A 13,266-nucleotide genomic window follows, 5' to 3' on the forward strand; every position below is an offset into this window, starting at 1 on the left:
AACGTTCTAAATGACAGATGTCCTATATCTGAGCTGTCCAGTGTGGCAGCCACTAGCCATATGTGGTTACTGAGCATTTAAGGTGTGACTAGTATAACTGAGGAGCTGGATTTCTAATTTTATTTAAATTTAATTAATTTAAAGATCCACATATGACTAGATGCTACTGTACCCAAAGCATAGTTCTAAAGCTTGTGGGTTCCTCCCCGCCCCCCATTAAGGCACACAGCTTCATTTAAGGTATGCAAAGTTCCTTTTCAGGCCTCCCCCCTTAAAGGGTACATATAGATGGCAAATAGGTAGCTGTGGTATGTAGGTCTTTGTGTTTAGGTGTTTAGGCTTTTGAGTAGGAATACCATTATATCATGTATTCACCAATTCTGGTATTAATTGCTTGAAAATAGATCTTTTTTAAAAAAAAAAAACTCTATAAATCTCATTGTATTTCTAGCTGTGGCAGACCTAAGATAAATTATTTCCTACTTTCTTTAATAATACAGATCATGTAAAATGATTGACAGGGCTCAAAACTCACTACCCCAAAATATAGGGGCATACTGACTCTTCTAAGCTGAAGGAAACTGAGAAAACTTGAAAAGCAGAAAGGTCACTCTCTGACCTTCTGCCTTTCTGCTCTGAAGCAGGTGCTCTACCTATCCTTAGAAGAAAGAATCCAAACACACAGAGATACCAAGAAGAAGCTGAACAAACAGGCCTTGCTAAATTCCCCTCAGTGTATTAGCATCATATAATACCCCTCAACCTTTGTCCAATCATACTTCTGTGACTGTCTGCTCTTCATCAAACCAAAGCACATAAATACACAGATTTCCCTGTTCTTTTGGGTCTTCATTTCTGAAAGCTCCTGTGTCACACAGAACTTATGTTAAATAAATGTGTATGCTTTTCTCTTGTTCATCTTTCTTTTGTTATGGGGATCTCAGCCATGAACCTTGCAATGGGGAAAGAAATATTTTCTCCCATTGGTGATCCAGGCATTTCTCATACATGTTATATAAATACAAAGTACTTTTAAACTTCTAGCCTAAGTACTTTACACTAATATGATAGATGAACTTTTGTGTAATGTATACATAAAAAGTGGGAATAATATTTATGTAAAATCATACATAAAAACATACTGTGCAAGCCTCTCAACCACTCTCAAGAACAGGAGCAAAAAATGTGGGTTGTAAGAGCAAGCCCAACTGCTGAGAATAACAGAGAATTCAGTCTTTAGAAACAGTTATCTTACAGTCATTGAAGTTTGATTCCATAAACATAAAAGCTCCCCTGCTACTATATCTTACCAGAAAGAACAGCCAAAAGTTGAATTCCTTCACAAATTATAGAAAATCTAGTGAACTAAAAACCCATAGGGAAACTGGTTACTGCATCACATGGCGTTTCTCAAATCTGAATTTTCTTAAAGAAAAAAAATGCTTAACAGGCCTAAGAATGTGTCTAAGTATCCCAGTTTCAGAAATACTGATTCATAAACTATGTCTTATTCTAAGAAAATGTCTGTCAATAGTAGGCAATTACTACTGCAAAGCTCTGGCTTTTAACTGGTAAAATATATGTATTTTGATTGTCATCTGAATGAACTCAAAACACTTAAGATTTTTTTTTTAAAGCCACAAACCCTGAGAATATATCTGAATGCAATCCTCAGACTCAAGTTTGAGAAGTGCTGCTATAGCAGAGATACCAGAAACAGTATTACTCTGGCAGGAAAACTGGTTACCAATCAGCTGTATTTCTAAGTAACCAACAATACTTATATTAGCCCCAATGGAACTTCACTCTTTTAATACACACTACATGGTTCAGATGTATCAACATAAAAACATCACAAAAAAGCTTCATAGGATTTCAGTGTTAGTTCCCTCATCTCAAATATTAAGAATATGTCATAATCATATATTTGCTTATATATGCTTACCTTGCTCTTTGACATAGAAAGTGAAGATTCATCTTTATTTTGAGAAATATCTTCCTTCCCTCTTTCAAAACCTTAAAAAAATAGTCAGCATATCAGTATTACTACTTTTGAACATGTATAATAAGTCACTCATTTTCAAGTATAGACTATATTTGATATAAATCAGTGCAGGAAGCCTGTACACACAGCTTTAAACTATTAAAGATCTCTAGAGGGTCATATCTAGTATAATCCTTTAGAATTAAGGCTTAGAAAAAATGAAGTATTTCCCTGAACCCACCAACATCGTGAAGTATCTCTTCTTTGCTCCTGCAGAACTCTGCATAAATTCAGCGCTTATAGAGCTTGTATTCTAGCGAGCTGGTTTCCAGCAACGAATTCTAACTCACGGAACCAGCTCAACATACTTTTCATACCTCTGGTCAAAATGGAAAACAATTTCAGACGAGGTGATGAAAGACTGGGGAAATAAATCTGGATTGACTTTTTAAAAATCTTATAATGTGCATATGGTGAGAATTAGATGAAGATACATACAAAGCACTTAGCATAGTGTTTTTGCACATAGCATACATTCAATTAATGTTCACCTTTATTATCATCATTTTCTATTCTTATTCTAAAAGGATGAATCTTAAATACAAGAGTGCAGTGAGACAAACATGCATATACTCCTGCAATCATATAACACTTTAATATAGCACTATGCATAAACCAATTAACAAATTACTATTACAAAGGTACAATTATATTGAGACTTGTGTGGCAGGTATAAAAGGAGCAGTACATTTTAATTTTAATGAGGTTTTTCTATTTTTGAGGACAGGTACTTACTCTTCCCTATAATTATTTGTTCAGAGTCCAATAAAAGCCTTTATTTTAAAATATGTACAATCATTCATAAAGCAACATTTTTAAAAAAGTCAAGTAGTACCAGTGCCTAAAGTATTTTAAAAACACTTCTAGCACATCAAGGATAATACCATTGATTCTGCATTTGGTTTATTAATGTAACAGCTAAAAAAACTGTTCTATTTTCTTAATCAGATATTTTACTGAAAATTTTATATGATATAAAAAAAGGGATCTTTTTTCCTTCTCTGGTAAGAAAAAAGATCACTCAATCTCAATACTAAAAATAAAATGTAAAAAAAATGAAACTTTCATAAATGCAACACGGAATTTTAAATGAAACTAGTTAGTGATTTGGGGTAGTGGTCTCTTCCAAGTATCCTCCCCACTCCTACAATGAGACAGAAACCTACATCCCTATTAGAATGGCTAAAATTAAAAGGACTAACACCATCCAGGTACAGGTGAAAACATAGAGCAAATGAAACTCTGTTCACTACTGGTGAGAACATAGAGTGGCATAACAACTTTGAAAAACTACTTGACTGTATCTATTAAAGTTAAATGTACATTCTACACGGAGGAATTCTAATCCTAGATATACCCAACAGAAATGAGTGTGTACATCCATCAAAAGAGAGGCACAAGAATGTTCATAGAAGCTTTATTCATAATAGCCAAAATCTGGAACCACTTCAAATGGCTATTAAGAGTAAAATTAATGAATTCATTATAGTATGGTCACACTATGGAAAATTAGACAGCAACAAAAAAGAACAACAAATATTGAGTGAGAAGCCAACTCTCCCCATTAAAAAAAAGTACGTACCATATGATTCTATTTACAAACAATCTATGGCGTTAGAGGTTGGAACAGTAGTTTACCTTTTGGAGGAAATACTGACTCGGAGGGGTGTGAGAGAGCCTTCTGCTATGGGAAGTGATTACACGTGTCTATACGTAACTAAAAATTCAAAAGCTGCACACTTAATTACATGTAAATTATACCTCAATAAAAATAATTTTAAAACACATCCTTTCCCTACTCTTCCATTTTATTGCGTTTCTCTTGCTTTGACATCCTATGCCACCTAGTCTATATCCCTTTAACTTGTTCTGTATCTGGCTAATTCTGATTCATTTATCAGCAATAATGATATTTATACTAATTAACACAATAATATTAATAAAAGCAATAATAAAGCAACCAATACCTATTTGTGAGAACCCGAGTGTGACACACTATGCTATAGGTTTCATTTTTTTCTAATCTTTAAAACAATGCCACACACACACAAAAATTAACCATATTTTACAGTTGAAAAAACTAAAGCTCACAGAAATTATGTTGACCAACATCAACAAGTGACTATCAGAGCTGATTTAAACTTAGGTCTACATTTAAAACTCATGCTGTTTCTACAATGCCATGGAGCCTCTCAAGACGCAAGGCCACCCCTTCAGGGAGGCCTTGTTTTGACTTTGCAGGCATAGTTAGCTGTTCCTTTCTATGACACAAACAGCACTTCACACACACTTGTACTACAGTATTTACTGCAGTATACTCCAATTATCTTTATGCTCACGTTGACCGTGAGTTCCTGAAAAGGGTCTAATCTTTGTATATTCTCTGAAACTTAAAAATTTCATAAATTAATCAAAAATTTAATAGAAAGAACTCCATTTTTACTTCTAAAGGTTTTAGAAAATGTGAAATACAGCACATCTTCAGAAAAATGCCTAAAACATAAATGTATAACAGAGAGAATACTTACTTAACAACCTCCCAAATCAAGAAATAGAGAATTGCTAACATTTCATAAGATTCCTCCTCAGTGCAATTCTTAATCACAATCCACCCTTTGTCTCCACAAGTAATTCGACTTGTGCAATAATTATTTACTAGCGTGTCACAGCAGGTACTTCATTCGTTTTCACTGCTGATTAGAACCCTACTGCATGACTATACCACTATTTATCCATTCCACCATTATCAGACACTTGGATTGTTCCTAATTTTCCCCTGATGAACAATAGTGCTATGAATATTCTTGGAAATGTATCGTGGTAGACACCTCTAAGTTTCTCTAAGGTTTAAATCTAGAAGGAGGAATCCTGGGTCACAGAGCATGTGTAACTTAAACTTTATACCAAACTATGCAAAAGTTCTCTTTTCTCCATAATCGTAGTAACTTCAGTATTGAAAAACTTTTAATATTTTTGGCAGTCTGGTGGATGCACAGTAGTTTGTCAGTGAAGTTTTAGTTTGCGTGTCCCTGATTACTAATGGTGTTGAGAACTTTCTCATGTTAATTGGCTAATTTCCTCTTTGTGAAGAACATCTTCAGACCTTTTGTACATTAAAAAAAAAAAATCGTCTATCTTTTCTTATTATATAAGAATTCTTGATATAGTCTAGATACTAGTCCTTTGCCAAATGTATTTGTTGTCAACATCTCCTTATTCTGTGGCTTTTACAGGCTATATGGTTTCTTTTGGTGAAGAGCTTTTAATTTTCATGTAGTCAAATTTAGCAATCTCTTTCTTTAAAGGTTAATGCTTTGGGGTCTTAAACTCTTCCCTAAATCTGCAGTCATAAAAATATTTTCCAATAATGTAGTTTTACTTTTTGCATCTACATCTACAATCCACCTGGAATTGACATTTGAGTACAGTGTGATATACGGGTACAATTTCACTTTCTTTGCATTTAGACACCAACTGACCTGCCACCGTTTATCAAAAAGAACTTCTTTTATCCATATGTGTCAAATGTTCACAAATGTGTAGGTCTGTTTCTGCACACCCTATCTGTTCTATTCATCTAGCACTTAAAGTACAGTATTGCCTGGAAATGGTGAATGCAGGCATTCTTGTTTCTAATCTCAAAACTGTCAATATTTAACCATTAAGTACAATGTTTAATGTAGATTTTTGATATATTTTTATATGTGTATTTTTATATATATTTGGATATAGATATTGATATTGGTACATATATTAATATATATATTTAAGGAACAGGGTTTATTTTTCTGGTTTTTTTTTTTTTTTGAGACAGGGTCTTGCTCTGTTGCCTAGGCTGGAGTGCAGTGGTGTGATCTCAGCTCACTGCAGCCTCGACCTCCTGTAACAGGCAATCCTTCAACCTCAGCCTCCTGAGTAGCTGAGACAAGAGACACATGTCACTAGGCCTGACTTTTTTTTTGTTGTTGTTGTTGAGATGAGGTCTCATCATGTTGCCCAGGCTGGTCTTCAAATCCTGGGCTCAAGCAATCCTCCCACCTCAACCTCCCAAAGTGCTGGAATTACAGGTATAAGCCACCATGTCCAGCTGGAACAGGTACTGATACAGATATTTAAGGAAGTTCACTCCTAGTTTTCTAAGAGTTAACAAAACGAAATTTGGATTTCATCAAAACTTTTCCCACATCTATTAAGATAACCATATTATTTTTTCTGCTTTTAATCTGTTAGTGTAGTGAACCACATTTATTTCTAATGTTAAGTCAATCCTGCTTTCTTAGATTTTCATCCAACTTAGTCATAACGCATTGTCCTCTTTATAAAAAGATATTGCTACTACCATTAAGGAGTGTTGTAATCCATATTCATTACTGATTGGAAAAATTATAGGACAATCTCTTTCAGTTGAATTTCATGTCAAAGTTATACTATACTAGTGTTCTCACTCTCCACTTCCATCCTCTGAAAGCAGTTGTGCAAGACTAGAATTATTCTTTCATTTAATGGTTGGTAGAACTCGGTATCTACCTGAATCCGGAGCTTTCTAGTTTAATTTCTGTTTTTCTTTTTTTTTCTTTCCTTTTTTTTTTTTTTTTTTTGAGATGGAGTCTCGCTCTGTCACCCAGGCTGCTGGAGTGCAGTGGCACGATCTCGGCTCACTGCAACCTCTGTCTCCCGGGTTCAAGCGATTCTCCTGCCTCAGCCTCCTGAGTAGCTGGGATTACAGGTGCATGCCACCACGCCCAGCTAATTTTTGTATTTTTAGTAAAGACGGGGTTTCACCATGTTGGCCAGGCCAGTCTCGAACTCCTGACCTCAAGTGATCCACCCGCCTTGGCCTCCCAAAGTCCTGAGATTACTGGCATGAGCCACCGTGCCCATGCCCAGCCTCTGATTTAATTTCTTAATGGTTATTAGGACTATTCAGATATTCCATTTCTTTTAAGAACAATTTTAGTAAACTATATTTACTAAGAATTTATTTCATTTGAACTTTTGAGTACATCAGCATACAAAAGTTCACAATATTCTCTTACATGTTTAATACATGGCTCCAACTATAGTTATATCTCTTTATTTTTGATACTGGCTAATTGTATCAGAGTTACAGTTTTAAAAAAACACCTTTTGTCTACTGATTTGCAGTAGCACTCTTTTTCATAATAAATCATACCACAGGTTTGTCTATCAGTCTTTTTCCAAGAATTTTAGGCTTTACTGAAACTCTCTAGTGTGTGTATTTTCTGTTCCATTAATTCTTAGTCTTACATTTATTATAGTCTTTTTTTCTTTTTGGAGATTTTGCTCTTATTTTTTGAACTTAAGAAAGATACTTAGCTCATTAATTTTTCTTCTCCCTTCTGTTTCTAAAATATGCACTTAAGGCTAAACATTTCCTCTTAATCACGATTTTAAAGCTATATTCCACAAATTTCGATATGTAATGCTTTCATAATTGTTCAAGTCAGTTATTTTTCCAATTCCTATTTTGATTTCTTCTTTGATCCATGAGGCATTTAGAAATATATTTTTGAATTTTAAACATAACAGAATTTTTATTGAACTTTTTGTTATAGATTTCTAACATAAAAAATAAGGTCAGATAATATGTTCTGAATACTTTTAATAATTTAAAATTTGTTGAAGCTTACTTTATGGCACAGCATATGAGCAATTTTTATAAATATACCATATGTATTAGATAAGAAGGTATATTCTATAGTTGTTGGGTATAAAGTTCTATATTTGTCCATTAACACAAATTTCTTAGTAGAGAAGTTCTATTTTGATATGTATTTACTGATTTTTGTCCTTTTCTCCCTCAATTACAAAGAGAAGAATATAAGTACAGATTTATCTAGTTTCCATGTTGTTCTCTACAAAATTTCCTTATATATTTTGAGGGCATATAATGTACTCATGCTTTTTGCCCCAAAATTTATTCTGTCTGGTATCAATAGATACAGGAACTTTCTTTTCAGTAGTGTTTGCATTGCTTTTTATCCCTAGTCCTTCTCTACCCCAACTTTTCTTTATTCTTTTATATGTAGATATGTCACTTGTAACAGCAGGTACTGGATTATTTTTAATACTAATCTTTAGATCATTAGTACTCAATATAATTGCTGACTTACCTAGATTTATATTTATCTTATTTTGGACTTTCTATTTGTTCCTCCCATACTCTATTGTCCTCTACTATCTTGTCTTCTATTTATTATAAACTAGTCAAGATTTAAAAACATAAATTAATCATTGTGTTTAGTGGTTACACTCAGAAATTAAAATATGTATACTTAACTTTTCAAAGTTTAAAATTAATTATTAATTTACTCTCCTTCTGGGAAATACAAAGGCCTTGGAAGAACTTATTTACCTCCCTTCCAGCTTATACACAATAACTGTCATATATTGCAAATCTCTCTCTCTCTTCTTAACTCCAAAAGACATTATTTGTATTGGCTTTAGAATCAGTGTGCATTAAATTTGCCCATATAGCCCTTGCTATTTGTTTATCCTTACAACTTAAGACTTTCCATCTGAAATCACTCTCCTTTTGCCTGAAGTACACCTGTAGCTTCTACTGTTTCAGTGAAGAAGTCAAACAGGTGTGAGTTTAACTGTTGTTATTCTTGTGAAGAAAATCTGGGTGTTTTCACCCTCTGTCTTTGATGGTCTGTAGTTTCACTATGATGTGTTTAGGTTTAAGTTTCTTTTTAATTTGTTTTCTTGAGAATTTGTGGTTAGTATCTTTGATCAGTTCAATTATAGCCATTATACTTAAAGACTTTTTATCCTATTTTCTCTATTTCTTTTATTTATGACCAAAAAAAGACAGCTTTTTTCCTTTTATTCTGCATGCCTCAACTTCTTTATTTTTCATCTTTTCCCTCCCTGCTGTATCCTGAATAATTCTTCTGACTTACCTTCCTCTTCACTAATTCTATCTTCATCTGTATGTCCAATGTACTACTAGTATGTACACCGAGTTTTAAATTTTGGTTATGTTTAATTTCATTTCTAAAATTTATATCCTAATATTTCACAAATCTACAGGCTATTTTAAATAATTCCATTTTGAAAGTTTGCATTTATGTTTTTAAAAACCGTAAACAGAGCTTTAAAAACATTAGTTTGTATTGGATCACTCTAATATCCAAGAAGCCTTACCAGCCTCTTTCTACTGTTTGTTGTTTCAGTTACTTCTCATTCATGTCATATTTTCTTATGTATCTGGCCATCTCTGACTTGTGTACTAATTGCTGACTTTGAAAAAATTATTTGTAATAATAATTAGAGACCTGGAATGAAAACCCTCTCTCCAGAAAATTATATGATTTTCACTACTTTTTTTTTTTTTTTTTTTGAGATGGAGTTTCATTCTTATTGCCCAGGCTGCTGTGCAATGGCACAATCTCAGCTCACCACAACCTCCGCCTCCCGGGTTCAAGCAATTAGCCTCCCGAGTAGCTGGGATTACAGGCACACACCACCACGTCCAGCTCATTTTGTATTTTTAGTAGAGATGGGGTTTCTCCATGTTGGTCAGGCTGGTCTTGAACTCTCAACTTCAGGTGATCTGCCCACCTCGGCTTCCCAATGTGCTGGGATTACAGGTGTGAGCCACTGTGCCAGGCCGATTTTCACTACTTTCTTAACAGCCTTTCTCCAAAGTATTCTGTCTCTTGTTTAACTTACATAAAGTAATAAGAGTATCTCTGGGGTACTTTATTGAAGCCAAATTCCATCCAAATGGTCATTAAGTAGCTAAGTGAGGATTAGAAACCAGGTAGTCTTGCTCCATTTTCACTCTGCAACATACATCCAGGCTGACTTCCACATTTTCTGAGGTTATAGAACCTATAACAACAGCACATATTCAGGTCAGATGAGGTGGCTCATGCCTGTAATTTCAGCGCTTCGGGAGGCTGAAGTGGGCAGATCACTTGAAGTCAGGAGTTCGAGACCAGCCTGGCCAACATGGTGAAACCCCCATCTCTACTAAAAATACAAAAATTAGCCGGGTGTGGTAGCACATGCCTGTAATCCCAGCTACTTGGGAGGCTGAGGTGAGGGGATCACTTGAACCCCAGGAGGCGGAGGTTGCTGTGAGCCAAGATGGTGCCTCTGTGCTCCAGCCTGGGCGACAGAGTGAGACTCCATCTCAAAACAAAAACAAACAAAAAAGCAGATATTCAGAATGATTACTATTTAGATTGACAGATGGCAATCCTTTCAATCAATTAAGAAATAATAATGGATTCACCTCTTATAAATATAAATATTAGGCTGGGCATGATGGCTCATGCCTATAATCCCAGAACTTTGGGAGGCTGAGGCAGGCAGATCACTTGAGGCCAGGAATTTGAGACCAACCTGGCTAACATGGTGAAACCCTGTCTCTACTAAAAATACAAAAATTAGCTGGGCGTGGTGATACATGCCTGTAGTCTCAGCTAGTTGGGAGGTGGAAGCAGGTGAATCCCTTGAACCTAGGAGGCAGAGGCTGCAGTGCGCCGAGATCACACCACTGCACTCCAGCCTGGGAGACAGAGCGAGACTCCATCTCAAAACAAAAACAAGAACAAAAACAAAGTGCATATATATAGTATAAATATTTATAGTGTACCTACCTGTTACATAACACATTGCATTTAGGGATAAAAACATGAAAAGACATTGTTCCCTATCATTCCTTTCTTTTAAAAAGGCTACTGTCTAAAGAGAAGCCAGGTATTCAAACAAAAATTATAATACAGTAAAATAACTGCTTATAATAAAGGCAGAGGGATACCTGCGAATAAGCTATGGGGTCGGACTATCTATCAACCCTGGCGCCACCATTTACTAGCTGTATGACATTGGGCACAATACTTAACTTCCAATGGTTCAGTTTCTCCAATGGGGAAAGGCTTGAAAGTGATAAAGTACTTAAGACTGAAGCAAGAGAGTGCTATAATATTCTCTTCATATGAAAAGAAAAAAACATACTAATGAGTTTCAGAAATGCTTTTAGCCATCAAAGCAAATAAAAAAGAATTTCCTAAAGCTCAATCCCAAAACAAAAACTAATGACATTCAAACCTGGTTGAAAAAAGTCTGTCATATCTTTCTTCTAATCTTTTTGTTTTGGAAGTAGTCACAGACTCATAATAATTCCAGTGAATATAACAACTCTTCCATCAAGTAATTATATAACCATGGTAAGTTCCTTAAATTCCAGAGACTTCAGTTTCCCATCTACAGTAAATTTTACATTAGACAATCTCTAGTGTAAGTACATAGGTTTACTTTTTCCTGCTAATGCAATGGAATATTATCGCTGAATAAATTAGCATTCTGCCCTTAACCTCTAATTTGTCCACAAAATGCAAGTACTATCATCACTGATAAGGCGTTATCTTTTTGATATACCTGGTTCATTAATACTGTGATATAATAAAGCAAATTTTATGTTGCTTCAGTCTTATTAAAATGAAATTACATAAACAAATCTACAAATAAAGATTTTATAAGTATCTACAAAATAAATACAGAATTGCTACATTAACTATATTGAATACAGCCAAGAGCCAAGAAAAAAATCTGAGAAGTCAAAATATACAAAACAACTATGTACTAAAATGTACAATCTATAGATGTCTATAGATGCTTTCTTTGTTCAAAGTTTATTTACTCCAATTTGTACGTACTGTTCTAGAGATTAGTAAAACGAGCATACCTAGAAGTAACAGCTGAGATCAAGAGATAGATAATCAGATATGAACTAAATAAAACAAACACATTGCATCATGACATCACTATGGGTACAGGGGCAGGGGTGTCACATCCATGTTATAGCTAATCATAAAGAAAAAGGTTATGCTGACGTATTTATTAAGGCAGGAGTGGCTAAAAGAAAAAAATATTTTTTTCAGGAAAATTAAAATTAAAAAAGGGTTATGCTCAAAGCAGTAAGAAAAAGTTATCTTTAAATATCACTAATGAAGAACAAATCTTTCCTTCTCTAGTTTTGTCAGATAAAAGCAAATGCATCTAAAATAATTTTTTCAATACAACAATGAAGTATATCAGGAGATATTAGATGTACTTTTTACTTTTACCAAGTTACAACAAAAAGCCACTTCTTTGAAGTACTTAATTCCATTCTACTTCTTAGTTGATAAAAGCAGATATTTTATAGAGCTTTTTATCACAGCTGGTTGTATTAAGGAGATGATGGAATCATTCCTATGAATATGATTTTCTCTATTTCAAGAATTAGAAAACAAAGCAAACCATTTACTTTTCTATAGAAACAAATCCATCCAAGATGGCTTTTAATATTTCTTTGACAAGATAAACTGACAATTTTGCCTTTAACTGCCTAATTAAATAAGTACCAAACTTAAAAGCTAAGTTTTCTATTGTTCATCAAGGTCACATGATTATTCTGTAAAGCTAAGTGGACTTGTGGCATGAAGGTCAGCAAACAATATATACTAGCAAGCCTGTTGGCTTAAAAAATGCAAACAAAGAGACAGAAACAAATACAGAAATGAAACTCATTTTAAAATAAAAAATATCTAACATTAAAAAAATCTCAGTATTTTGTATTTGCAAAGCCACTTCTGAATGACAAACGACTAAAATTTACACCATTTAAAACATAAGAAAGACGCATGAGAGCAACCATGCTACACTAAGAAGACTTAATATGGATTGAGTGCTATTTAAAGCTTATACTACTTAGGAAGGGTTCAGGACTATGGTTTCCAATTCTTTTGTGAAACACTGTTAGAAAAGAATGAAATCAGTCAATTTATAATTTATTTAATTGCCCAGGTGAACACTTTCTATGAGGCGTTTCACTATCTCAAAAGAACACATATACCACTTATCAACATGAATATTCAGAAAGCCAAGAATAAAGGTTATTGTGAAAATAGGGAATTTAATTCAACAAAATCTAAGTGTCAGAAAAAATATATAAATACAAGTATCAGTTTCAGTCAATATTTCTTTGCCATCATTATTAAATAGTACTTTTATTTTAAAAGAAAATATAACCCTAAAAGAGTAGACATAATTATATAGTGTTTAAAAATCTGAAAGGAAAAGATTATTTAAACATATTCAAATATTTGCTACAATTTCAAACAATAAAAGATCAATTTATGTCTACATCTCATTGACCAATTGTTTAATGCCTAAATCATAGCTGTCAAATGCCTAATTTAATA

General features: G+C 33.9%; 1 protein-coding gene across 7 annotated transcripts in view; it reads right to left on the bottom strand.

Moving 5' to 3' along the window:
• The window catches only part of OSBPL8 (oxysterol binding protein like 8), a 208,020-nt gene that overhangs the window by 56,806 nt on the left and 137,948 nt on the right, over positions 1-13,266 (bottom strand). For all 7 annotated transcript variants that reach the window (XM_003832884.4, XM_008958354.6, XM_055095924.2 and 4 more), the window contains one exon: positions 1,946-2,016. In XM_003832884.4, coding sequence (XP_003832932.2) covers positions 1,946-2,016 — 71 coding nt within the window. The remainder of the gene's footprint in view (positions 1-1,945; positions 2,017-13,266) is intronic.

Source organism: Pan paniscus, chromosome 10 (assembly GCF_029289425.2).
Source record: "Pan paniscus chromosome 10, NHGRI_mPanPan1-v2.0_pri, whole genome shotgun sequence".
NCBI classification, from domain to species: Eukaryota; Metazoa; Chordata; class Mammalia; order Primates; family Hominidae; genus Pan; species Pan paniscus.